General features: G+C 34.9%; 1 protein-coding gene across 4 annotated transcripts in view; it reads left to right on the top strand.

Moving 5' to 3' along the window:
* The window catches only part of PPIG (peptidylprolyl isomerase G), a 102,227-nt gene that overhangs the window by 43,724 nt on the left and 30,993 nt on the right, over positions 1 to 27,510 (top strand). For all 4 annotated transcript variants that reach the window (XM_074215759.1, XM_074215758.1, XM_074215761.1 and 1 more), the window contains 6 exons: positions 3,261 to 3,320; positions 4,079 to 4,211; positions 4,698 to 4,772; positions 7,675 to 7,782; positions 16,381 to 16,425; positions 19,883 to 19,970. In XM_074215759.1, the coding sequence (XP_074071860.1) occupies positions 4,151 to 4,211; positions 4,698 to 4,772; positions 7,675 to 7,782; positions 16,381 to 16,425; positions 19,883 to 19,970 (377 nt within the window). In that variant the 5' untranslated portion in view covers positions 3,261 to 3,320; positions 4,079 to 4,150. The remainder of the gene's footprint in view (positions 1 to 3,260; positions 3,321 to 4,078; positions 4,212 to 4,697; positions 4,773 to 7,674; positions 7,783 to 16,380; positions 16,426 to 19,882; positions 19,971 to 27,510) is intronic.

The raw sequence follows: 27,510 nt of genomic DNA, 5'->3' as shown, positions 1-27,510 counted from the left end.
CTACTATTCTGAGTATTCCTCAGTTTCCTTTACTGGTTCATTATTCTCATCACGACACAACTCAGGATATATTCCAGGACTTTCTGTTTTATACCCTTCTCTGTATGCTCTTTTTCAGTGACCTCATCAAATTTCATATGAAAGTGTTTCTGATTACATGTCTATCAGTAGATATGTCTTAAACAGACTCTGCAAATGGACAGCCAACTGAACATAATTAACCACTTTATATTTATTTGCATCTCTTCTGAATATACTTACAGGTTTGCTTTCTTTCTTCCCCATTAGAATGTAAAGCTTCTGCAGGGGCAGCTAGGTGGCATAGTGGATAGAGCACCGGCCCTGGAGTCAGGAGTACCTGGGTTCAAATCCAGCCTCAGACACTTAATAATTACCTAACTGTGTGGCCTTGGGCAAGCCACTTAACCCCATTTGCCTTGCAAAAACCTTAAAAAAAAATGTAAACTTCTTGGGAGTCAGGTTTGTTGTATTCATTAGTGTTTCTTTCTTATTAGCTTGAAGAGTGCTTAATATTTGATTGAATGATGTAATAACATAACTTTTCAGTCCATTAGTTATTAAAATTGATAGGAAGATTATATTCTAGGCAAAGATGTTTATTGGAGGATATTGATGGCAGAGTACAAATGGAACAGTTATTCCCTATTGATGGTGGGATCCTCCAACTGCTTTTGTTTGTGGATGCCATTGTGTTCATTGAACTAGGCCCCAGAACATTTCAGGACCTTCTAAATAAAATTCTTACTTAGATGAGTTCACTCTGTTGATTCCATTAAAATCACGTGGTTAAAGAATGCTTGTTGTCCAATTTATACAATAATTATGTGTGCTGATCTATCAGGAGATATGTCTTAAACAGACTCTGCAAATGGACAGCCAGCTGGACATAAGTTGATATAAAGGCACTGAAAGTATTTTTAATGACTCTAAGCTTTCCATTGGGAAAAAAAAGGGGTGATTCTTTTCTCCATCAATATAAGGGATCATAGGGTCACAAATTTAGAACCAGAAGAAACCACAGACCTCATCTAGCTCAACCTCTATATTTTTAAAATGAGGAGATTGAGGACCAGAGTAATTAAGTGACTTTTCCAAGATTATATAGGTAATGAGCCACAAAGGTCTTGTATCTCCAAATCCATTATTCCTTCTATGAATGTAAATTATCATGTGCAAGGGAGATGCTCAGTATATGGACAAAAGTACTATGGACAAAAGAAGCAAAGAAACATAGGGCATAAATATGACTAGAATAGTTGAAGATGAAATTGAAAAAGTAGACTGTTCTTATAGAAAATCAGGGCCAACTTTTTTTTTTTGCAAGGCAAATGGGGTTAAGTGGCTTGCCCAAGGCCACACAGCTAGGTAATTATTAAGTGTCTGAGACTGGATTTGAACCCAGGTACTCCTGACTCCAGGGCCGGTGCTCTATCCACTGCGCCACCTAGCCACCCCCCAACTTTTTTCTTATAGGTATTAGGAAACTGTATTTTGCCTGGTGGCTGTGAATAATCTTGTTATCTGTATCATGTTACAGAAAATATTTTGACAATTTTGCTTTGGGAAAAACTTGATCTATAACTAAATCTGAATGACAGTGAGAAAGGGAAGATGGAGAAAAGTTAATCCTCATCTCTCACTCCCTCTACTAGAAGTTAGGTCATGTTGCCTCAGGTGATATTTTCTCTTGTCTTTTCTTTCTGAAGACTATGTATAAATCCAGTTTGTAAGCCAAATCCTGCTTTAATTGAAAGATAATACATAAGCAAATAAGTTTGAAAGTTATGAAGGAGGAAAGCGAGAATACCTATAAGAAGAGGGAGGCCACTTGTTAATAAACATTATTTTTCCTATTCTAATACATTTGCAAAGCATGGAAAACAGATAGTATGTGAAAAGTAAACTAAAAACTTTGAAGTATTTTTCTGAAAATAATTTTGAAGTAAAGGGACTAAAAAATGCAGATTATGAATGCATTGATTTCATCGAGTGAATGATATGGTTCAGATTGATGTCATCAAGTTTGATTCTGGTAACCTATGTATGGTGAGAGCAGTGGAGCAAACAAGTCATATTGGTGTGTTCACAAATGGGTGGAAACATTCTGACTCTCTTTATGTTAACAATGTAAAAGATACCAATGGCAATAGTTTTTCCATTAGTCTCAAACATTTTTGTTATTGACAAAGCTAATAAGTCTTGGATTTCTCTTCCCCAAAGAAAAGGATATATGCCTCACAATTACTGAAGAAAGATTGGCAGCTATAGAGAGTATTAGTTAGATGATTGTAGATAAGAATTTGTAAGTTTCAATTAAATTGAGATGTTACAATACAATATTAAACAAAAATATGATTACCCTACAAAAAATATAAATTACCCAAGAAATAATTAACTCAGATCTTTAGAAGAACTATAGGTAAAATCATATGGAAGAACTAAAATAGCTTATATGGGATTCCTAGAAGAAATTCTACAGTTAAAAATTGTTTTATTGTGTGTTTAAGTCTCTCAGAATTCATTCTGGGTTTATTCTGGGGTGTGGTGGTGCTATGGGGTGGGGCATGTATAGATTAAATAGAACTTAAATTTACATATAGTTCAAATCTAATTTTGACAAGTTTGAAGGACTATATAGTCTTATACTACCCACAAACCTTTTTAAAAATTGCTTATTCCAGTGCATTTGACCTTTAATAATTACTGGACCTGAAAAATTCATTACCCCTTTGGTTCACCTGGTGATTGAATCACAGTGAACTTATTAGGCTGCTCTTCAGATAACAAAATACAGTTTAGACCATGGTCAAAACAGTTTTAGCTTGATAGGGAATATATCAGACTTATTTTCTTCTGGTATAACCTCAGAGAACTAAACCTAATGTTTATAGCATACAGTGTGGAATCAGTGTAGATCAAATGATGTAAATTGTCTCATAGTATTTGTGTCTACTTAAGTAGAGCAGCATTAATATGAACTTACAGCTAAGACATGGAAATTAGGCTATTAGAACATGTTATTGATGTTTTCTAAAATATATCCTTGCCTATATTTTCTTTTTCCTGAATTTTAAATAGTTAAAAAAACAAAACGTAGAAAGGCAAGCTGCATCTCCATCTTCCTATACTATTTTTGGTAGTGTTATGAGTAGATTATTTTCATGTATATACATATATATATATATATATATATATATATAAACTTATGTAATCCTACTTTCTTTTCTTATTTTTTCTAGGTAAAATTAGAATTGGATCAGTTGATCATTTGTTCTTGATTTTTGTCTTCTTGTTTGAAGGTAAATCTTGTTGTTTTGTTACCTCTTTTATTAACTTTAAAGTATATAAATTGTATCTTACTGATTAGGTTTGCAATGTATTGTCTTCCATTTGCAAAATTGGAATCAACATAATCGTGTTAAAGGCTCCTAATTGAATCAAATGATTGAACTACAAATACATCTTCAAGGATTTGTCATTGTATCATAAGAAAGCTTCTTTCATCAGTGCAGATTGTGGTCTTCAAAATCTTAGCATAGCTATGGCCATAATACTTGTCACTCTGCATCCAACCTAGTGATGAATTTTGCTGAATATAGCTAGTCTTGTCTTTGGAAACCCAAAAGAACATAACTGTACTCAAAGACTTTACAAACTGATAGCTATTAGATCCTTTGTGCTTCATTGATAACAGTTTTATAGAACCCAGAATTATTTTTATATCATGATGAAGTATGGGAATAGTATAGTGGAAATAGGATATATCTGTTTGTAAAATTTTCTTAGTAAATTTCATTCACTTCAAAAACACATATTCAGAATATTATGTTTGAAACACCGTTTAGGATCTAGGGGTAAAAATAACTAAGTTTCAGCAGATCATCTAGAATCCCTAATACATTAGAGGGTATATGTTTCATTTTCCCCTATTATAAGATCACAGAATTATTGAAGCCCTGAAGTATGTAAACTAATAATTTATTTGATGCATTTCAGAAAAACCAGTTTTAAGTAAATACTGTCCTAAAATTTCAATGTGTTCTGTTTGTCCCTACAGAATTTTTTTACAGAAGTTACCAAGAATTTGTTAAACCTGTATTTTGAATGTAGTTTAGAAGTATTTGAAACCATGGGAATAAAAGTTCAACGTCCTCGATGTTTTTTTGACATAGCCATAAACAATCTACCTGGTAAGAAAATGACTTTACAATTTAAAAAAAAATGAGTAGTATATATTTAAGTGAATCTACATTAAAAGAGAAGCAATGTGGAGTAAGTTGATAAAGAACTGTCCTGGGAACCAGGAGAACAACTAAGTGCAAGCTCCATCCTCTGACACATGCTCTCTGTGACCAACTCACTTATAGTCAACTCTCTTAAGACAGTGAGTTTCAGAGAAGATGCTTGCCTGCTTTGATAGAAGGTATTTGCTAAAATGGGAACTCCCTATACTGGAAAAATCAGAGCCTATTTCTGAACTTATTTAAAAAACGTATAAAGCTATTTTAAACTATGATGTTTAGTTATTTTTGGTTGTGTCTAACTCTTCATGACCTCATTTTTGTTTTTCTTGGCAGAAAAACAAGTGGCTTTCCATTTCTATCCCCATTTCATTTTACAAAAAAGGAAACTGAGGCAAACTGTCTCTGTTTTAAACTCTGTGTTCTCTTTTTCAGCTGGAAGAGTTGTCTTTGAATTATTTTCTGATGTGTGTCCTAAAACATGTGAGAATTTCCGATGTCTTTGTACAGGTCGGTAGATATTTTTATCTGCTTTATGAAGTTAAGTTTTATTGAGAGAATTTTTCCTATATTTGAAGACTTTTTATTTCCTTATGTCAAATTCATTGCTTGGCAGTCCATCTTTCAGGAAATATGTTTGAAATATAATTGAAGAATCAGATCTCAAGAGATTAAAGTGATTTGTCAAAGGTCACACATTCTAAAACCCATATTGATCATCTGTTAAATCAATACTTATAGTATACCAAGTGATATAAGACAAAAATAAAACACTCAGTATTACCAGTTATCTTAAATTATTTCTTTTTTGGGAGTTGCAGAGTCAATGAAAGATTTTATTTATTTAGAATTTTACAATTTTTTCCCCGAATCTTGCTTACCTCCCCCCACACCCCCGTAGAAGGCAATTTACTAGTCTTTACATTGTTTCCATGGTATGCATTGATCCAAGTTGAATGTAATGAGCTTAAATTGTTTCTAAAGAGACAACAGAGTTAATCAAGTATATATCAAATAAATACACAGATTAAAATGGAGATGAACTTGAGGCAGAGAGATCAGTTAGGAAAAATGAAAGGAAAAATGTTAGTTATGTGAGCAGAAAAAAGACAGATTTGATATATGTTGTGGAGATAGAATCCACAGGCTTAGACAGTTGTTGTTTTTTTTTTTAATTTGGGGATGGGAGGTCCAAGAGGGGGTCAGTGAGAACTAGAAGAATACTTTAATGATGTGAAGTTGAATGAATAGTGGAAGGATTGTGCTACCCTTGAGAGAAATAGGAAGATTCAGTAGAGATGGTTGTGAGAGGAAAGAGATTCTGTTTTAGACCTGATGAATTTGAGATACCTGTGGAAGTCTGATAGAAGGTTGGTTATAAGACTATGAGAGCTGATGATATCTCTCAATGGAGGAAACTGATACACATCTTTAAGGATTCCTGATGTGTCTAATGATACAGGAAATGAGACTAAGAATTAATAAATACATAGGAGGACAATTAATTGAAAGTAATACTTCTCTATTTTAAAAAATCTCATACTTAATTCAAATCATATCATTTAAGTTAGTTTTTTGTTTTATTTTGAAGGAAAATTTTAAAAAAAGTTGAGCATGTACTTTTTACAAATTACCTGTGGGTTTAAAATATTGTTAATCTAAAAAATAAAAGAATATTTTCTTCAGTTGAAGAATATTAGTCCATTTAAATAATGGTTTATAATAATGTTAAAAATGATTTAAAATAGTATTGTCTGGGCATATTTACCATTGGGATAGTTAGTTACATATTCATATTTCATGAAAGAAAAACACTGGAATGGACTTTGATACTAAAAATTGGGGGAATGGTTGAAATAATAAATGAAAACTTTAAAATTTGTTAAAGATGATAGATTTAAAACATACATGGCTGGAAAATACATTTTAAAGAACTTTACTGAATTACCGTGCAAATTACTTTTAAGTCCAGTTTTTTTTTTCTTCACATTTTTAGATGCTGTTACGGGATTTTTAGTTTTGGTGATATTGTTAGTTTTGAAATTTAGGTGGATTTTTTCTACATGGTGATGAAAATGAGAGTTGAAAGGAAAACAAAGTAGCTTTATTCAAAGCAGGGGTGTCCAACCTTTTTGCTCTTTGGGGCCACTTTGCTCAACTAAAACCATCAGGGACCACATACAAAATTAAATACCCATTCTTGATTGCAATGCTACCCATACGACCAACTAACACAAATGCCACACTTGCTCCACCCCTCCTTGCACCTCCCTAGGAGACCTGTGGGTTGAGGCAATTTGGGCATAATTGATCCAAAGAGTCTAGTCTTAGATTGAAATTTACAAAATGTGATTCTATCATTTGTACCTTAAAACAAAACCCTTTAAATCTCTGTTTCTCAGTTTCCTTATCTGTGAAAAAAGATAATTGAGAATAGGGAATTTTTAAGGTTTCTTTGAGAATTAAGTTGTTTTTTAACAAAACTATTCTGTTGTGGGCAGCTAGGTGGAACAATGGATAATAAAGCACCAACCCTGGAGTCAGAAGGACATGAGTTCAAATTTGACCTCAGACATTTAATAATTGCCTAGCTGTGTGACCTTGGGCAAGTCACTTAATTCAATTGTCTTGCAAAAACTTTTTTTAAAAGGTGAAAAAACTGTTCTGTTATCCTTTCTTCCTTTATTTCCTTCCTATTGCATATATGTTAAATAATGTCAGGTATTTTCAATATAGAGTAAAGTTAAATAGCAAGGAATAGGGGGCAGCTAGGTGGTGCAGTGGATAGAGCACTGGCCCTAGAGTCAGGAGGACCTGAGTTAAAATCCGACCTCAGACACTTTATAATTTCCTAGCTGTGTGACCTTGGACAAGCCACTTAACTCCACTGCCTTGAAGAATTAAAAATGAATAGAAAAGAATAAAGCAGGAAAAAAGTTTGTTAAACAGTTATTCTTTTTGTTTATTTTTTTTAAATTTATTTAAGGCAATGGGGTTAAATGACTTGTCCAAAGTCACATAGCTAGGCAGTTATTAAATGTCTGAGGTCAAATTTGAACTCAGGTCCTCTGACTCCAAGACCAGTGCTTTGTCCACTGTGCCACCTAACTGTCCCCTTAGAGTTATTCTTTATAAAGAATTTATTTTAATCAAGTGGAGATGTAGCAGATTCATAACAGAACTTTGTGATTGCATTTGTTGTAATGAGATTTTTTAAATATATTTTCCTTTATTTTATGATGTTTATGAAAATTCACGATTACAAAATCAAAAGTAAAAACTCAGTGCAATTATAATTTTGATCTTAGGAATCCTTTTTTTCCAGAGTAGTAAAGGAATAAAACAGATGATGTTGATTCTCATCATTATTCTTTATTCCTAATAATCCTTTTTAAAATTTTTCCTTATTTAGGTGAAAAGGGTACAGGAAAATCTACTCAGAAGCCATTACATTATAAAAGTTGTCTTTTTCACAGAGTTGTAAAGGATTTTATGGTTCAAGGTGGTGACTTCAGTGAAGGTAGGTGATTCAGATGAAAATTTACCAGTTACACTCACAAATGTATTTGTTGAAGTGAAGGCATATTTTTCTCCTTTGTTTCCATGTATTTTTTAAAATATATATACATTCATACAGACTTACATATACATTGTATATTAGTCATAACTACATTAGTAATTGTATAGATTTAAATTGTTTTTAGATGTAAATTTATGTAAATTATGTATCATGTATATTAAATACCTTGAATTCAAAAAATTCAATATCAGTTGTAACTTCTTTATTGCTGTTAGCTCTTGATACATATGTTATCTACATTATTAGCCTTGCAGTTTTTTTTTTTTAGTTTTTTGCAAGGCAAATGGGGTTAAGTGGCTTGGCCAAGGCCACACAGCTAGGTTAATTAAGTGTCTGAGACCAAATTTGAACCCAGGTACTCCTGACTGCAGGGCTGGTGCTTTCTCCACTGCACCACTTAGCTGCCCCAGCCTTTCATTTTTGAAAGATAAATTAGAGCATTTGATTGAGGAAGAGGTGCATTACAGTCATGGAGGATATCTACTTGAAAAGGCACAGAGAGGCAAGAGATGAAGTACTGTACTGTGTACGGGGAATACTGAGACCAGCATAGCTGGACCTTTAGTGTGTAAAGTGAAGCAATATATATATGACTGAAAAAGTATATTAGAGCTACATTGTGAAGCCAGACAGCACTTTGATTTCATGCTAATTGTAGTAGAGATCCTTTAGAATTTGAATTCCAGTGATGGAGGATATCTACTGAAAAGGCACAGAGAGACAAGAGATGAAATACTGTACTGTGTATGGGGAATACTGAGACCAGCATAGCTAGACCTTTAGTGTGTAAAGTGAAGCAATATTGAGTAGGGGAAATATATAAAGGCCTGTTTTTTAGAAAATTTAGTTTGCAGCTATGTGAAGGATAATGAAAGAGAGAGAATTGAGTCAGGGAAAATGAATAAGTCTTATCAGAAGTGATAAATCCCTAAAATAGGACAACAGATGAGCATGATGTTGATGTGTTAACATTTGGACTGACCCTAATTGCATATGTAAAGTTAGAGACAGACAGACAGACATTGAGTTTGAGATGCCCTGGGAACATCCAATTTTAATGTCTAATAAGCTGTTGAGACTGGAAATCCAAGAGAGAGACTAGGACTGGGATGTATATAATGTGAGGAGTCATAATGATAATTAAAGCATTGTAAATAGCTGAGTCACCAGGGAAAAGGGGGCCTAGATCAGAGAGAGATGTGATATGAATGATCCAATTGACTGAGAATTGCAGTTAGATAGGTAGAAGGAAAGCAAAGGGATTGAGTGTCACAGAAACCCAAAATAGATAAGAATATCCAGTATGAATTATTCTGCAAAATATCATGAGTGGGGGCAGCTAGGTGGCACAGTGGATAGAGCATCAGCCCTGGAGTCAGGAGGACCTGAGTTTAAATTTGTGACCTTGGGCAAGCCACTTAACCCCCAGTGCCTTGCAAAAAAGAAAACAAAAACAAAAGAAAAAAAAAATCATGAGCAGCTGAACTTCAGAAAAGTCTGAACTTAGCTGAACTGATGTTGAGTGAACAGGACCAGAATTATTATGTACATTAACAACAATATTTTATGATGATCAACTATGATGGATTTACTCTTCTTTACAGTAACAATAATTACAAACAATTCTAAAGGAATTGAATGGAAAATACTTTCCACACCCAGAGAAGTAACTATAGGGTCTAAATGTAGACAAAACATACTATTTTAAGTTTTAAAATTTTGTTTTATGTTTTTTCTTTTCTGTTCTGATTCTTTCACAATGCAAGTAATGTGGACATATACATATTTAAGCTATATCAGGTTACTCCAAGTCTAGGGTAGAGGAAAAATATGGTACTCAAAACCTAACCAAAAAAATGATTGTTGAAAATTGACTTTACCTGTAGTTGGCAAAATAAATGTAAAAAATAAAAATAATATCCAAAAAGAAAGGTTATCATAAGCTATAGTAAAATAAAGAAAAAATAGAATTGAGAAAAGATTATCAGATTAAGTAATTACGGGGTCTTTGACAGCTTTGTAGAGCTATTTCAGTTGGTTAAAGAAGTTGGTAGCCGGGGTGGCTAGGTGGCACAGTGGATAAAGTACCTGGCCCTGGAGTCAGGAGTTACCTGGGTTCAAATCCGGTCTCAGACACTTGGTAATTACCTAGCTGTGTGGACTTGGGCAAACCACTTAACCCCATTTGCCTTGCAAAAACAACAACAACAAAAAAGAAGTTGGTAGCCAAATTACAAGATTAAGAAATGAGACACTAGAGAGGAAATGGGAGGCAAACTCCCATTTTCTTAGTAATTTGACTAGAGAAATTAAGGGTGAAAGGAATAGTAGGATCTGATGAGGGGAGGAGTCAAGATTGTAGATTGCAGTGGATTTAGGGACTGTCTCACCATTTCCTTCTGATTGTGGATAGCAAGGAGAGATTGAATATAGGAAAGAAGGGTCATCAAGAAAGATCAAGAAAGAATATCTCTTTTAAAAGTTGCTGAGAAGGGCCATCTCTTAATTCAAGACTAAAGTACAAGTGAGGATAGTATTCTGGGACGTCAGCAAACTTAAAATGAGGAATTTAAAGTGAATTTTACCTATTTTATCAGCAAGACTAAGTTTTTAGATTTGTGGCTATTGGAGGATTCAGTGTGAGAGGCAAAGCAAAGAAAGGATTTGCAACAGTTTCTTTCAGAATAGAATGGAGAGGGGTCAGCTAAGTGGTACAGTGGATAGAGCACTGGCCCTGGAGTCAGGAGGACCTGAGTTCAAATCCTGCCTCAGATATTTAATAATTACCTAGCTATGTGGCCTTGGGCAAGTCTTTTAACCCCATTGCCTTGCAAAAAAAGCAATAACAAAAACAGAATAGGATAGAGAATGAATTAAAGGAGGAGTAAAAGAATTGTTTTGGTGCAGTGAAGACCCAGATGAGGTTAATTAATCAGTATTCTACTGGAACCAGTCAGCACCATAGAATACAGTAGAATTAAGGGATCAAGATAAATAATAAACCTGGCAATACATTGAAAAGTGGAAGAGTTAGAGGTCTCAGCAAAGATGAAGAATATATTTGGGAAGAATATGACATTGGGAGAAATAGAATGATAGAAAGTTTTAAAGAATTTTAGTAGTTTTCATTATGGAATGAAACAGTTATTAGTGATATGAACATTTATTAAGTATAGCTGAGGAGTAGTGATAATGAAAGTTGAGTAATTTGAAGATTAGGATATTTAGTGAGATTGAGGGAAGTATCAGCTTGTGTTAAAGCTCTTTAGGATAATGGTAAGAGAGTGTAGACAGAAATGGTGAAACAGTCCCAGAACCCATTGAAAAAGGAGGAAAAATGACCTGGGAATCATATTTGTCATAAATATGATAATGAACTTCAATTAAGAAATTGTTAGGGTGATGGAGTCAAGATGGCAGCGTGAAGGTAGGAATTCCTGTAAACTTGTTCCCCCAAAATTTCCAAAAGCTGTCAAATTATGACTCTAGCCAAAATTTAGAGGGACAGAACCTACAAAAAGACAGAGTAATAAAATTTCCCAGGCCAAGACAACTTAGAAGATCCACAGGAAAGGTCTGTTTCACAGGGATCAGGGTTGGACAGAGCCACAGTGCAGCTTGGCTAGAGCAAACCAGCCTCCAGCCTTCTAGGAATAGCCCAGTGGATGCCTGGATCCCTGGCAGAGAGGGGCTGGTTTCCAGACCTCTTGGCTCAGGGATCACCGGGGACAGACTTAAGGGTTGATGAGAGAACTCTGCCACACCAGAGTGAGTACGAAGTGGAGCACCAGCCTTAAAACAGCCCTGTGGTGAGAACTTGCAGCAAGAATTGGGGAAGTCACCCAACACTTCCAGAGCTCTCAGCCCACAGATGGTTAGGGGGTTGGGGGACACTGCAGAAGTCTTTCTGCTCTCCCTGGGGCAGGACTCTGCTGTTTGCCCACACTCAGATCCAGGTTGCAGTCTGGGCCCCCATACTATTATAGCCAACCAGGGATCCTCCTCACAGCTCCAGGGCAGAGAGGAGGGCCTGTGGTCATCCACATACCAGAGCACAAGTAAGAGAGAAGACCTTGAAGGAAGTAAGGTCCCAGGAGAGTTGTCCCTAAAACCCCCCAAAGGCCTGTAAGTACAGTAAAACAGTCATAGGCTGAGGAAATGAGTAAACAATAAGAAATTAGAAGAATCTAACCATAGAAAATTACTTTTGGTCCCATGGAGGATCAAAATACATACTCAGAAGACATCAAAGTCAAAGCTTCTGTATCTACTCTGAGAGATAGAAAAATGGGTCCCGGCTATGGATGATCTCAAAAAAAGATTTTGAAAAGCAATTAAGGAAGGTAGAGGAAAAATGAAGGAGAAATGAGAGTGATGCAGATAAATCATGAGAACTAAGTCAGTAGCTTGGTGAAAGAAATACAAAAAAATGCTGAAGAAAATAAAATGTTAAAAACCAGATTAGGCCAAATGGAAAAAGTAACACAAAGGGCAAATGAGGAGAAGAATGCCTTAAAAAAGCAGAATTGGCCAGCTGGAAAAGGAGATAAAAAAGCTCTGAAGAAAATAACTCCTTCAAATGCAGAATGGAACTAAAGGAAGCTAATGACTTTGTGAGAATTCAGGAAGAAATAAAACTATACTGAAAGAACCAAAAATTAGAAGAAAATGTGAAATATCTCATTGGAAAAAAAAAACTGACTTTGAAAACAGATCCAGAAGTGCTAATTTAAAAATTATTGGGCTACCTGAAAGTCATGACCAGGAAAAGAGCCTAGACTTTATTTTTTCAAGAAATAATACAGCAAAATTGCCCTGAGATCCTACAAGCAGAGGGTAAAATAGAAATTGAGGGAATTCACTGATCATCTCCTGAAAGAGATCCCAAAAGAAAAACTTCCAGGAATATTACTGCCAAAATCCAAAACTCCCAAGTCAAAGAGAAGAATACTAAAAACTTCCAGAAACAAGCAATTCAACTACCATGGCTCTATGGTCAGGATTACACAGCATCTGGCAGCATCTACATTAAGGGCTCATAGGACTTGGAAGATGATATTCCAGAAAGCAAAAGATCTTGTTTTACAACCAATAATCAACTATGTAGCAAAACTGAACGTCATCTTTTAGGGGAAAAAATATGGATTTTCAATGAAATGGAACTTTCAAACTTTCCTATGGTAACAGCCAGAGCTGAACAGAAAGTTTGATCTCCAAGTACAGGACTCAGGGGAACCACAGAGGGGGTAGACGAGAAGGACTAATTATGAGGAACTTAATGATATTGCACTGTTTGTATTCCTGCATGGTAAGAAGATGTTGATAACTCATATGAACTTTCTCATTTATAAGAGCAGTTAGATAGACAAGGCACAGGAAGGAGCTGAATACGATGGCATAATATATTAAAAAGATGGAGTCAATGGGTGATAAAGTACTGGGAGGAAGGGAAAAGAGAGGAAGAAGGGGCTAAGATATTTCACAAGAGTGAAGATAAAGCTTTTACAATGGGGTGGAATAAGGGAAAGCAAGGGGGAATGAGTGAGCCTTCATTCTCATGTGGCTGAGAGAAGAAATAACATACACACTTAATAGGGTCTAGAAAGCTATCTTACCCTAGAGAGAAATGAGAGGAAAGAGATGGGATAAGGGGAGGAGGTGATAGAAGAGAGGAAAGATTGTCAGAGATGGTACTCAGATACAACACACTTCTGAGCTGGGACAGGGTAAAAGGAGAGAGAAAATTGAATAAATGAGATTGAGATGGAATAGAGTGGAAGGAAATAGAGCTAGTAATAGCAACTATGGGAAAAATATTGAAGCAACTTCTCTAGTGTCTATGATGTTCGGAAGGCAATTCATCCCAGAGACAGCCATTGAAACCTGAACCCAGATTGAAGTATGCTTTCTCTCTCTCACTATTATTGAGGTTTCTCTATCTTTTTTGTGGGGGGGTTATGTTTACTCTCACAACAAAATTACTATAATAATATAAATAAACCAAAATTCTTTTTAAAAATGTTGTTGGGTTATGGTATCAGAGCAGAGGCACTCTTAGAGAGAGTTTGGAAGTAGAAATGGGTAGAAAATGGTATTACAATTCTCCCCTTTAAGAGCAAAGTATTCCAAGTATCTGTTGAAGTTTGAGAAGAAGAAGGTCTTAAAAATGAAGTGAAATTTGTTGTTTATGAAAGAGAAATTGAGATGGTAAGCATGATTTGGGTAAAGATAAAAAGAAGTCACTAGGAGTTAAAATACTTTATTTTTTTAATAGCTTAGGATTTCATTGTCACTGAGAATGGTGGAGTGAAAGAGAGTAGTGTTTGGTATCTTATTTAATTAACATTGAAGATGTATCTCTAGTATGTTGTTGGACAGAAACTTCAGATTTAGTGTATTAACTAGTAATTCTTGATCTTTTATTCATTCATTCATTTATTTATTTTTAGTATTTCTACAATAGTCATCTTATAAAAGTAAAGATAACCACACTCACACATACACAAAGAAAAACTTTAAAAATATAAAGTGAAAAACATATGCCTCAATCTATATACAGTTACCATTGCATCTCTCTTTTGAGATGGATAGTATTCTTTACCATAAGACCTTCAGAGTTCTCTTGGGTCACAGCAATACTGAGAAAAGGTAGGTCATTCACAGCTGATCATCCTGTAGTATTGATGTTATAGTGTTTAAGGTACATTTCCCATTGCATCTGTTCATATAAGTTTTTTACTGAGAGGATTCTGTTCCATCATTTTCCATAACAAAACAATAATTCACCTCAATCACATACCATAATTTGTTCAGTCATTCCCCAACCACTGGGTATCCCCTCAATCTCAAGTTGCAACCAGAAAAGAGCTGCTATAAATATCCTATACATATAGATTGTTTTCTTGGAAAACTTCATCTTTTCTGGAATACAGCCCAAATATAGACCTAGCAGTAGTAATTATTTATTTAGAGCAATTTTTCATATGGCTATGGATTGCTTTGATCTCATCTATAAATTGCCTTTGCATATCCTTTTACCATTTGTCAATTGGGTAATGACTTTTTGTTTTAAAAATATGACTCAGAAATGAGTCCTTTGTCAGAATCATTACTTGTAAAGATTGTTTCCCAATTTACTACATTTCTTTTGATCTTGGTTACAGTGGTTTTATCTGTGCAAAAGCTTTTTAATTTAATAAAATCGAAATCATCTAGTTGTTTTTGGTGATGTTCTGCAACTCTTCCTTAGTCATAAACTGCTTGCTCCCCTTTCCATAGACCTGACAGGTAAAGTAGTCCTTGATCTTCTAGTTTGCTTATAGTATTGTTTTTTTATGTCTAAATCCTGTATCCATTTGGATCTTATCTTGGTAAAGGGTGTGAGGTATTGGTCTAATCTAAGTTTCTTCCACACTAACTTCCAATTTTCCCAGCAGTTTTTATCAGAGAGAGTTTTTATCCCAATAGCTGGACTCTTTCGGTTTATCAAACAGCAGATTACTATAATCGTCTCCAGCCATTGCATCTAGCCTATTCCACTGATGCACCCTTCTATTTCTTAGCCAGTGCCAGACAGTTTTGATGACTGATCCTTTATAATATGATTTTAGATCAGGTAGGGCTAAGCCACCTTCTTTTGCACTTTTTTTTTATTAAATCCCCGGAAATTCTTGACTTTTTATTTCTCCATATGAATTTACTTACAACTTTTTCTAACTCATTAAAGTAATTTTTTTTGGAATTTTGATTGCTAGGGCACTAAACAGGTAGTTTAGTTTTGGTAGAATTGTCATTTTTATTATATTAGCTCTATCTATCCATGAGCAGTTGATATTTGCCCAGTTATTTAAATCTGATTCAATTTGTGTGAGAAGTGTTTTATAATTGTTTTCAAAAAGTTTCTTGGCAAATAGACTCCCAGGTATTTTATATTGTCTGAGGTTACTTTGAAAGGGATTTCTCTTTCTAGCTCTTCCTGCTTTATCTTGCTAGACATATATAGAAAAGTTGAGGATTCATGAGGGTTTATTTTATATCCTGTAACTTTGCTAAAATTGCTAATTGTTTCCAGTAGTTTTTTGGATGATTTCTTGGAATTCTCTAGGCACCTCTGCATTTAGATAGGTTAGTCCTTACATCTGTCTCTAGATTAGTGTATTGTGTTAGACTCAGGTACAGTTTGCAAGTCTTTTCACATAACCTTCAAAATTCTAGCATCATTTCCTTGCCATAATGAGAATGCAGAGTAGAATTTTTGTGGAACCTGTTTATTTTTGTCAATATCGGACTTTTTTTTTAATATTTCATATAACTGAAAATCTTCCTGTGGTTGCTGATCTTTTAAGTCTTAAGAATTTAGGGGCGCCTAGGTGGCGCAGTGAATAGAGCACTGGCCTTGGAGTCAGGAACACTTAATAATTACCTAGCCGTGTGTCCTTGGGCAAGCCACTTTGACCCCATTGCCTTGAAAACGCTAAAAAAAAAAAAAGGAATTTATATTCATATATGAACTCTAGATGATATATTTTCTTTTCCCAGGAAATGGACGAGGTGGAGAATCCATTTATGGAGGCTTTTTTGAAGGTAAACAATTCTCTGTTGATTGGAAATCATTGAAATTTATCGGGTACTCTGTATAAAGCTTGCTTTTCATAATACTTTTTGGGGAAATACAAAGAATAAGACATAACAACTTTCAATCCAGTCTGAATATATGGTTTTGGTGATTGGGAAGAATGCACAGAAAATCAAGTTCGAGATCTCTGGGATCACCAGTAGACAATATTTGTAGACTTTAATCATTTCATTCCTCTGTATTCTAATCCCAGCACTCTATATTCGACAGAAAGATTTTGCATCAAATGTGTTTACTTTTTAATATTTACTATTCTATACTATATTATATAATATTTATTATTCAAACTTCTGAAACCATTGAAATTCTTATTTAAGTACTTGTAAGCTAGACCAAATGTTAATTTTTCTGTGAATAAATTGGTTCATTGGATTTTTTAAATAGTTATTAAAACATAAAACAGTTTTCTCATCAAAATGTGTTTTTTTATCTATTCCAAACTGGGTTAGAGCTGTAAATATCACTACATCGTTTAGTCAATTTTAAGCAGTATTGTTTCCAAAGCCAACTAAATAGATTATTAGCTAACTTGATCTTGAAATATTGCCCAAAACTCATTTAGTTTTTATTTTATATTTCAAATTCTCTAGTTCATTCCCCAGACATTGAGAAAATGAAACCCATTATACATGTGAAGTCATATAAAACCCTTCAATATTAACCATATTTTTTTTGTATTTTTGTTTGAGTTGAGCAGTAACTTTATAAAAGCTACTTTAATTATATAAAATTGGACTGTAATTTCCTCCCTAATGTATTTTTTAAAAAGCTTTTAAAAACATCCTGCATTTGTAAATTTGGGTTGACCAAAGTCATAGTCTTGAAACTCAAATTGCATTTGCACTATTGCTATCTAGATCTTATCTTCAAAAAATGTATTAAACTTAGTAATACATCTAGCCATATTCTGTCAATATACTATACTGTCAAAAGAGAGAAGCTGTATAGTGTAGCTTATGTGGACAAGAGGATCAAGAACAAATCACTATATAGTAATGTAGCCTTGAACCAGAGGTTAAATTGTTTGGTCCCCATTTTCTACATAATTCATATTAGAATTTCTCATTCTGTGCCTTTTAATTTTAGATTTGAACTTGACTTCAAATTTTCCTTGGTTCTCAACAGACATATGTTGTCATCATTAATTAAATGACATAAGCTTCTTTCTACATCATTTACGTAGTGTATGACACATGGTAGTCACTTAAATGAACTTTTATTGATTGATTGAATTGATTTATTGAAAATAACTTTTTCAGTCTTGGATAATCGTCATTGAATTCTATGAAGAGCAATTATTTAGAAGTTAAGATAAGGAAAAAGTTGAGCTATAGCAGAGTGATTTCTAGCATTACTACCTAATTATAGAATTTTGATGTGCAATGTCCCATCAGGAGAGTAGCTACATTAAACATTTCTCTGCTCTTCATTTGGTCAGAGACTTCCTTTTAAAATTGTATACGGTTGAGAGGCAGGCCCACTAAAGAATTTTTTGTTTCTCTTGTATTTACTATCATATAAGGGTCTTATTAGGCAAATATTTTTGTTTTTTTTTTTTTAATCCAACCCTATAATTGAAATTCTGTTCATCACAGCAACTGAGCAGTTACTTTGCAATTTTACAGTTTTGGAATGTTGCTGGATTAAATTGAGATTTGAAGTGTCTTGCATAGGCTCATAACATGATTCAGAAACAACTTGAACCCATGTTTTCCTACTCTGAAACTAGTTTCCTATCTAATAGGTCAGGAGTTCTTCACCTGAGATTCATGAACTTTCCAAAAAAATATTTTGAGAAATATTTTATTATAATTGGATTCTTTTGTAATCCTGTGTGTTTTCATGTCTTTTACATTCTTTTGAGAAGGGGTCCATAAGAGTTCATGAGGATGCCAGAGGATTCTGTGAAACAAAAAAAGCTAAGAACCTCTACACTAGGCTATTGTTGCTCTCTTCTTTATTATACTTACAATTGCATATTTTCTTGTAATATATTAAAGAAAATATTTGATCATCATTTATATGGGGCTCTTTATTAGGACAACAAGAAAACGATGATTTGACATTTTTGTATTCTATAGCAACCAGTCATTCATTTTTTTTTCTCTTAAAGATTTCATTTATTTTGAGTTTTACAATTTTTCCCCTAATCTTACTTCCCTCCCTTCCACCCCCCACCCCCCACAGAAGGCAATTTACCATTCTTTACATTGTTTCCATGGTATACATTGATCCAAATTGAATGTGATGAGAGAAAAATCATATCCTTAAGCAAGAATCATAAAGTATAAGAGATAGCAAGATCTGACAATAAGATATCAGTTTTTTTTCCCCTAAATTAAAGTAAATAATACTTGGTCTTTGTTCAAACTCCACAGTTCTTTCCCTGGATACAGATAGTATTCCCCATTGCAGACAGCCCCAAATTGTCCCTGATTACAACCAGTCATTTATTAAATATTCAATCTATATCATGAATTAGAACTGTGTCATTTGTTAGAACTCAATAATATAATGAATAAACCAGCTCCTACTCAAAAGATCTTTACTTTATTTTAGTTGTGAGATGGAAAATACATCTCTAAATATTAGGAATAAATATGAAGGAAATAAATGCAAAATAATAGAAATTGGTTAAATACAAGGTAGTTCAAAAGTAAGGGCACTAGCAGTTGGAGGGATCAGTGAAGGTAGATGTGATAAGATTAGGACCTGATTGTATGTAGTATGAAAAGGATTAAGATAAAGATAATGCCATGGTTGTGAACTTAAAATGTCTGAAGAATGATGGTAGTAGAGTCTCCAGAAATGGGGAAGTATGGGAGAGAAATGAGTTTGATGAGAAAGGTAATTTTGTTTGAGATATATTGAGTTTTTTAAGTTTCTCAGGAATTTTCAGTTTGATTCAATAGGTATAGCAGTATACAGCGAGAACTCAGGAAAGAAACACTTAGAAGGGGGGAGTAACAGAGCTATGTTACTACAGTAACAACCCAGTTGAGATTGGTTAATATGAATTTACATCATATGAAGCCCACATCATTGCTCTGGTCAGCAGCACATGAGAAGGGCTAGAAGAAGCAGATAGTGGGATAACCCAAGATTGGACTAGGACAAGTAGACAGCAGATTGGAAGCAAAAAGTATAGATAGAACTGGACAGACTTTAAGAACAGAATCAAGATGGAAAAGGGAAAACACAGTAGGTTGATTTTAGCTACTCTGTATTGATGGAAAAAATTATGTAAATTTTGAATTCTATCAGTTTACAAACTTTGATTTCATAAAATGAGTCTATCAACAAAAAATGGAAATATAAATGATTTTTGTGTGTAAATATATAACATGTGTGAGTATATGTGTGTACACATTCTTAACTTCTTATTGAAAACTTTTTCTTCTTTAGATGAGAGTTTTGCTGTTAAACACAATAAAGAATTTCTCTTGTCAATGGCCAATAGAGGAAAGGATACTAATGGTTCGCAGTTTTTCATGTAAGTATTAATTAACTGTCAAATCATAGTCAGCTTACCCAGTTATTTCTTTCATTATTTACCAGCTAGTAGTTAATAGTGAATAGAGAGATTGAGAGTAGATGGTAGGAAAAAGTTGTCAAGTTAACTATATTCCTACAAATTTTTGCATTTACATCTATGAAAAATTGTCATGGGGCAGTTAGGTGACACAATGGATAGAGCACCGGCCCTGGAGTCAAAAGGACCTGAGTTCAGATGTAGCCTCAGACACTTAACAATTGCCTAGCTATGTGACCTTGGCCAACTCACTTAACCCCATTGCCTTAAATAAATTTTAAAAAAATCTAAGAAGAAAAAAATAAAATTGTCACCAAAAGTCCCAGTGTCATATTTTTTTTTTGTTTGCACAGTAATCATTTATAGATCTCAGTATTAACCAGAAGATTCTACATTTCCATCTTTAAGAAGCAAATGTGCAGGGTCATTGCTATCTATTACGAATTGAATTAAGAGATTAAGATGATTTTTGATGACTTAAAGTGACTGTATCAGGGACAATTGATTGAACTGTTTGCTTATTGAATCACATAATAAGTTAAGTTTAATCTTTGGAAATGTTCTTTATTCATCTCAGTCTTTTCTTCAAGAAACCCTTCCCAACTCTAGGTTATTAATCTTTAGTAGCCTAAGGACCTACAAATTCATGTCCTACTAATGTTAGTACTTGAAAGCACAAAGGACAGGTTTTCCTTTTATTACATCTAAACTTCTTCCATTATCTTGGTTAATCTTTGAATTAACTCCTGATTTTTCTTAGGAAGCAGTAACTGTTTCTCAGTATCTTCAGTACCTAATCTTCTAGCTGGGACATAGGCATCAAAAAATGCTTATTGAATTAAAACCAGTGATGAATATTAGCCATTTCAGAATGAAATGTTTCTTATCTTTAACATAACTACTTTGAACCTTTATCTCCCTGCATAAAACTCCTCCAAGTTCTGAATATTCCTGTGATCTTCCTTTACTCACCACTTCTGTTCTCTAACTATAAAAACATCCTTTTGTCATATAAGTTGACATAACTTGTAGAATCATTTGATTCTTTCTAATATAGAAAACACCTTTTTATTGTAATTTTTATAGCTGTTCTCATTTCTATTATTGCCTTTGTAATAAAACATCCCTTACTCTTTGTTTTTCCTGTTTTAAAATTGTTCTACAATAATTTAAACACCTCTTTTAAGATATTGCTTTTCTATAACAGCTCTTAACCTTAAACTATTATTGTTCTGAATCAACTGAATTATTGTTTTATGTCTAAAATCTGGGAAAGATAAATCACATTTCTTTTCCTTCTTAACATTTCACTCTTTCCTTTATCTACAATGTCTTTTGTCACTTTCCCTTTTATATTTTCCAATAATCATGCAACCTTTTTTATCTTTAATGAGATTAATAGACAAGTATCATTTTTTCCAGTTTTTATAAATGAGAATAATGAATCTGAGTAATAGTCAAAATTGTTAGCACTTTAGAGATCATCTAGTCTCCTTATTTATATAGATAAAGAAATTGAGATCCAAACACCAAATGATTTATTTCTAAATCACGCAGCTAGTCAACAATAGAGACAGAACCAGAACTCCACTTGGACTCGTTTCCAAGTTGGTACTCTCTGCTATACTATCCTGTCTTTTAGGGGTTCTTAATCTCAGGGATTCAAGAACTTGGGATTTTTATTGTCTTTGTTTTTAAAACTATTTTCATAATGGTATTTCCTATGCATTTACAACATTCTAACAAAGGGTCCATAGACTCTACCAGACTGCCAATGAAGTCTGTGGCACTAAAAAGATTAATAGCTCCGGCTCTGTAATATTGTACATGATATTTTTTAGCTATATGACACATTTCCCCCTTTTGAGGACTATTACATGAGTGAACAGTTGATTCATTTTCTATTAATCCTTAGTTTTCACTTTTTTTTGAGCATAAAGCTTTGATCATTTTGTGTTTCATCTCAGGTGATTTATTTTAGATATTTGGGGGAGAGGAGGAGTGTTACAACAAAATTCTACATCAGCAACACTTTGGGGGGAAACATTTTCAGCTAATGAGTTCTTCGTAGATAGATCTATGGAGCACTATACTTTGCCTTAGCCCTCTTAGTATTTTTTTTGCTGACAAGGATAAGATAGTGTTTTAAAAATAAAGCTTACAACTTGAACTGAAGAATGCCCATTGAATAGAAGTAAGGTGATAAAAAGGGAAGAAACTGTGAGGAAAGGTTAAGCCATTGGAATTGCTTAAGTAGAAGAAACACAATAAGAAATGGAGAACATATTCTTTGATTTTTACATGTATATAAATTATGTGCACATTTTTAAAAAGGGCTTTTCCTACTTCTATTGCTCCTTTTGAAACAATATTTTTGAACTATTAGTGTAACAATAAGCTTTTAAATATGGCCTTGATTTCCTAGTCTGAAAACTGAGTATTAGACTAGATGATTTCAAAGGTCTCTTTTAGCTTGTTATCATAGGGAAAAGGAGGAGCAGTCCAGGAAAAAGTGATAGTAATAAAGGTATAGTATTAGCAAGATACAAGTCATTGAAACTGTGTAAAGAATGTATTATTGCACCATGTATCATAATACCAAATAGACATCTTTGACTAGTTATATGCTTGTCATTATTACTTCATGGAGTATTTGTTTTGTTGTTTACTCTCTTGATGCTTTTCATGACTTAAATTCATTCAGTTTTATATCTTAAGATTCTAGAATAGAGAGTAACACATTGTCCCACTTTTCCCCTTTAGATCCCCTACCAGTACCTTTTCCCACTACTTTTTGTTATTGTAGTTTTACTTGGTAAAAGCTGCATACTGCAAAAGAAATCTTACCTTCTTCCCCCCAACTGCCTCATTTGTTACTGTTGCTGCCTCTACCTAGTCTTCATTACACTTTTGTTTCTACTTTCTCAGTTTGACCTTTATTCCTAAAAGAAAATGCATTCCTTTCATTGAGACTTTGAAAAATATCTAAATTAACCCTCTTGATATGGAAGTTAGGCAGAGTATATTTGTTGAGGTAAGGCAGAAGGATGCTTAATTTAGATGTGAAAACTATCTATTTTCTATATGTTAGGCTCCCAATAGCCAAAAGAAAGCAAAACTTTCATAGGAGATTCAGAGTAAGGCAGCATGCTGTGTTACAAAGAAAAGTTCTGTTGTCTGAGAATGGTGTCAATTCTGCCATTCACTAGCTATGTAGACAATTCCCTTTCACTTTTGTTACCTATTATAAAATGATGTGATTGAATTACATAGCTCTCAGTTGTCTTCTAGCTTTAAGATTTTATGACTATATGAATGTTGTATAAATGATTTGACAAAAGTGAGGGGAAGCCAAGTAGGCAAGAGGCAAATAATTAAAAGATTTAAATATTGTAATATTTGAAACAAAAAAAAAATCTCCCTCAAAAATGAACTATTCATAATAGGGGGAAAATCTTTTATTATCAGCTCCTGGGTGCAAAGCACTATTCCAATGCTTGGGTAGGTGGGAATAAAAAAACAGTTAAGATATTCCTTTCTCTCATCTAGGTTACAAAGAAAGTATTCAACTATAGTAGAAAATAAAATATGATAAGTGCTCTAAAGGAGTGCCAGAGATCTGTGGGAGTTAAGAGGAATGAGGCTTTGTGTAGTGAATTCATGGTTGAACTGGATCTTGAAGTAATATTAGGCTTTTGATAGGTGGAGAAATGGGGGGAGGGTATTTCAGGTGATAGGAACAGCATGATCAGAATCTAAATACACATAAGGGAGTAGTGAAAAAATAAAGTTGCAAAGATAGGTTGGGCACATGTCTTAAGAGACATTGTGGAGAAGGAGCCAAGATGGCAATCATGTCTTAGGCACTCTCTCATAAAACTCATAAGCTAAAGACTCTTAACTAAATTTTCTAGAGACAGAACCCACAGAGGGACCCAGTGAGGCAGTTCTCCTACTCAAGGTAACCTGAAAAAGAGCAGAAAGGCTCTGCTCCCCGGGGTTGCAGTGGCAGCCCGCCAGAGGGGTGGCCTGCCAGGGGGGCGCCCTGCTAGAGCAAAAGAACTTCAGCCTCCCAGAGGCTGAGCTACGCCCCCGGGGAGCACCAGGCACAGATTGGGGAAACAGCAGCAGGGGGGGGGGGGGGCTCTGCCAGAGCAAGCACATGAAGCCCAGCGCTCAAAGCACACAGACAGCAGCAGGAACAAGAAGAAGGTAGAGCCAGTAAGCAGGCGCCCCCCAGGGCATGAGCCCATTGAACCTAGGGAGGGGAGTCAAGAGAGAGACTGCAGAGCTCTGTCCTCTGCCTCTGGAACAGGACTCTGGGGCTCTGACCACATTCAGATCCTGATTGCAGTCTGGGCCCCCCCACCTCAGCCCCGTAGCAGAGGGGGGCACTTATGGTCATTCACAGACCAGGAGGGGGGACAGAGCCTCACACACTGAGACCCTTGTGGGAGTGTTCCAAAAGCTCAGGAAGCACCCCAAAACCAGGCCCAGGCTGGGAAAATAAGCAAACAGAGAAATGAGAGGAACACCATTGAGAAATATTTTGCAAATGAACCCAAGAAAGATCAAAATACAAAGTCTGAAGGTGAGGAAGCACAAGCTCCTGCATCTAGACTCCAAGAAAAACAGAAATTGGGCTCAGGCTATGACAGAGCTCAAAAAAGACTTTGAAAATCAAATGAGGAAGTTAGAATAAAAACTGGGAAAAGAGGAGAGAGATGCAGGAAAAACATGAAAATGAAGTCAGCAGCTTAGTCAAGGACATCCCAAAAAATGCTGAAGAAAATAGCATGCTAAAAACCAGCTTAGGTCAAATGGATAAAACAGTTCAAAAAGTTATTGAGAAGAATGCTTTAAAAAGCAAAATTGGCCAGATGGAAAAAGAGATAAGAAAACTCTGAGAACAAATCCTTCAGACAAAGAATAGAATTCAGGGAGATTGAGGAATTTACCAGAAATTAGGAATCAATACTTCAAAACCAAAAAAATGAAAAATTAGAAGAGAATGTGAAACATCTCATTGAAAAAACAACTGATATGGAAAACAAGACTTAGGAAAGATAATTTAAAAATTATTGGAATACCTGAAAGTCATGATCAGGAAAAGAGCCTTGACATCATTTTCAAAGAATTACTACAGAAAAATTGCACTGATATTCTAGAAGCAGAGGGCAAAATAGAAATGCAGAGAATCCACTGATCCCCCCCGAGAAAGAGATCCCCAAAAACCAACCCCTAGGAATATTATAGCCAAGTTCGAGAACTCCCAAGTCAAAGAGAAAATATTACAAGCAGCCAGAAGGACACAGTTCAAATATCGTGGAGCTGCAGTCAGGATCACACAGGACTTAGTAGCAACTACATTGGATGCTCATAGGGCTTGGAATGCAATATACCCAAAGGCAAAAGAGCTTAGAATGCAGCCAAGAATGAACTACCCAGCAAGGCTGAATGTCCTCTTCCAGGGAAAAAGATGGACTTTCAATGAACCAGGGGAATTTCAAATGTTCCTGCTGGAATAGCCAGAGCTGAACAGAAGGTTTGACCTTCAGATACAGGACTCAGGTGAAGCATGGAGATTGGAGGAGAGGGGGGAAATATGAGGGTCTTAATGAAGATGAACTGCATGTATTCCTGCATAGAAAAATGACACTGATAATACTCATATGAACCTTCTCAGTTAATAGAGCAGGTAGAGGGAGCTTTTATAGTTGAAGCACAGAAGAAAGCTGAATTTGAAGATAAAATATGGTGTAGAAATGGAGTCAATAGAAAAAAGGGAAATGTAATGGGAGAATGAAAAAGGAGAGGGGTGAATAGGCCAAGATAGTTCATGTAATAAGATTTTTCTTTATTACAGTGAGCTATTGCAATGATATGAAAGGGGGGAAAGCAAGGGGGAAGAGACAATCTGTTCTTATCAGAGGTGGTTAGGAGAGGAAACAGCATATATATATCCAATGGGGTATAGGCATCTCTAAGGGGGGGACAGGGAAAGGGGGGTGATGTGAGTGACGGAGGAGAGGATGGACCATGGGGGGGAGAGTGGTCAGATATAACACATTTTCTTTTTTACTTCTTGCAAGGGGCTGGGATTGGAAGGCCTGCCCAGGACCATAGGGCCAGGTGGATTCTGGGCCTAAGGGGTGATATGGGGGGCTCAGGGCTTCTTGGCCCCAGGACCAGGGATCTGTCTGCTGTGCCACTCAGCAACCCTACAGCAGAGTCAGAGTAAAAGGAGAGAGAAAATAGAGTACATGGTAGTAGAGAAATATGAAAGGAGGGAGTTGCGATCAGCAGTGGGAATGGTGGAAAAATATGGAAGTAACTTTTGTGATGGACTTATCATAAAGAATGTGATCCGTCTGCGACAGAGTTGTTGGTTTTGGAACAAAGACTGAAGCACATTTTTTATTATTATTTTTTGGGGGTGGGGTTTACAGGGCAAATCGGGCTGGGTGGCCTGCCTGGGGCCTCATAGCAGGGTGATCGTTGGGTGTCAGTTTTTTCTTTTTTTTTTCTTTTTATTTTTTGGGTTTTTGCAGGGCAGTGGGGTTCGGTAGCTTTCATGTCACATGGCTAGGTGATTGTTGGGTGTTTGGGACCGGATGTGAGCTCGCATGCTCATGGCTTCAGGGCTGGTGCTCCATCCATTGCACCACCTGGCCATATCTACAATTATTACTATTATTTTTTTATTTTAATTTTTTTCTCTCCTCTTTACTTTATCATTCAAGCAAGTCTATATTTATGGGGGAGGGGTATTTCATTTACTCTTAAACAATATTTTATTAATGTATAAAAAAATTAAGAGACATTATGTGTCATACTAGGAAGTTTCTCTTTAATTTTGTAATTAATGAATACCTCAAAGTTTCAAAGGACATCCCCATATCTTTCATTTTCAACCTTTGCTTAAAAGAAAAAATTTTCTTGATTTTCCTACCTCTCAAAGCTATTGTCTTCTTTCAAGCTAAGGCGTCTTTTGCTGCTAAACTTTAACAGTTATGTTTTTTTAGTTTCATTGATACTCACTGTCACTTCTCACTTACTTTTACAATCGTTGATTATAGCAAATATAAATAAAATCAAACAGAAAAGAAGACATGTATGAAAATGTACTACTTATTGAACTTCTAATCTACTACCTCTCATTAATAGGTAGGAAACATGCTACCTTCATCCATAAATCTTCCAAAGTTGGGGTTGGTCACTATTTTGTTCAGTTTTGAACTTTCAAGGATTGTTTCCTTTACATTATTTAAATCATCCTGTAAATTGTTTTCTTGGTTATGCTTGCTTCATTGTACACTCCTTCTACATGCATTTTCTCTGAATTTTTCCACATCATTTCTTACGATGGAGTAGTATCACCTCACATTCATACATCATAGTTTGTTTTCTCATTCACTTATTGATGAGTACCTACTTGTTTCTAGTTCTTTGCTGCAAGAAAATGTGCTGTATTTGTATTTATGATATCTTTTCTCCTTGA

The sequence above is a fragment of the Macrotis lagotis genome, chromosome 1 (assembly GCF_037893015.1).
Source record: "Macrotis lagotis isolate mMagLag1 chromosome 1, bilby.v1.9.chrom.fasta, whole genome shotgun sequence".
Lineage (NCBI taxonomy): Eukaryota > Metazoa > Chordata > Mammalia > Peramelemorphia > Peramelidae > Macrotis > Macrotis lagotis.
Note: the sequence above shows the minus strand (reverse complement) of the source record. Positions and strands in the feature narration are given on the sequence as shown.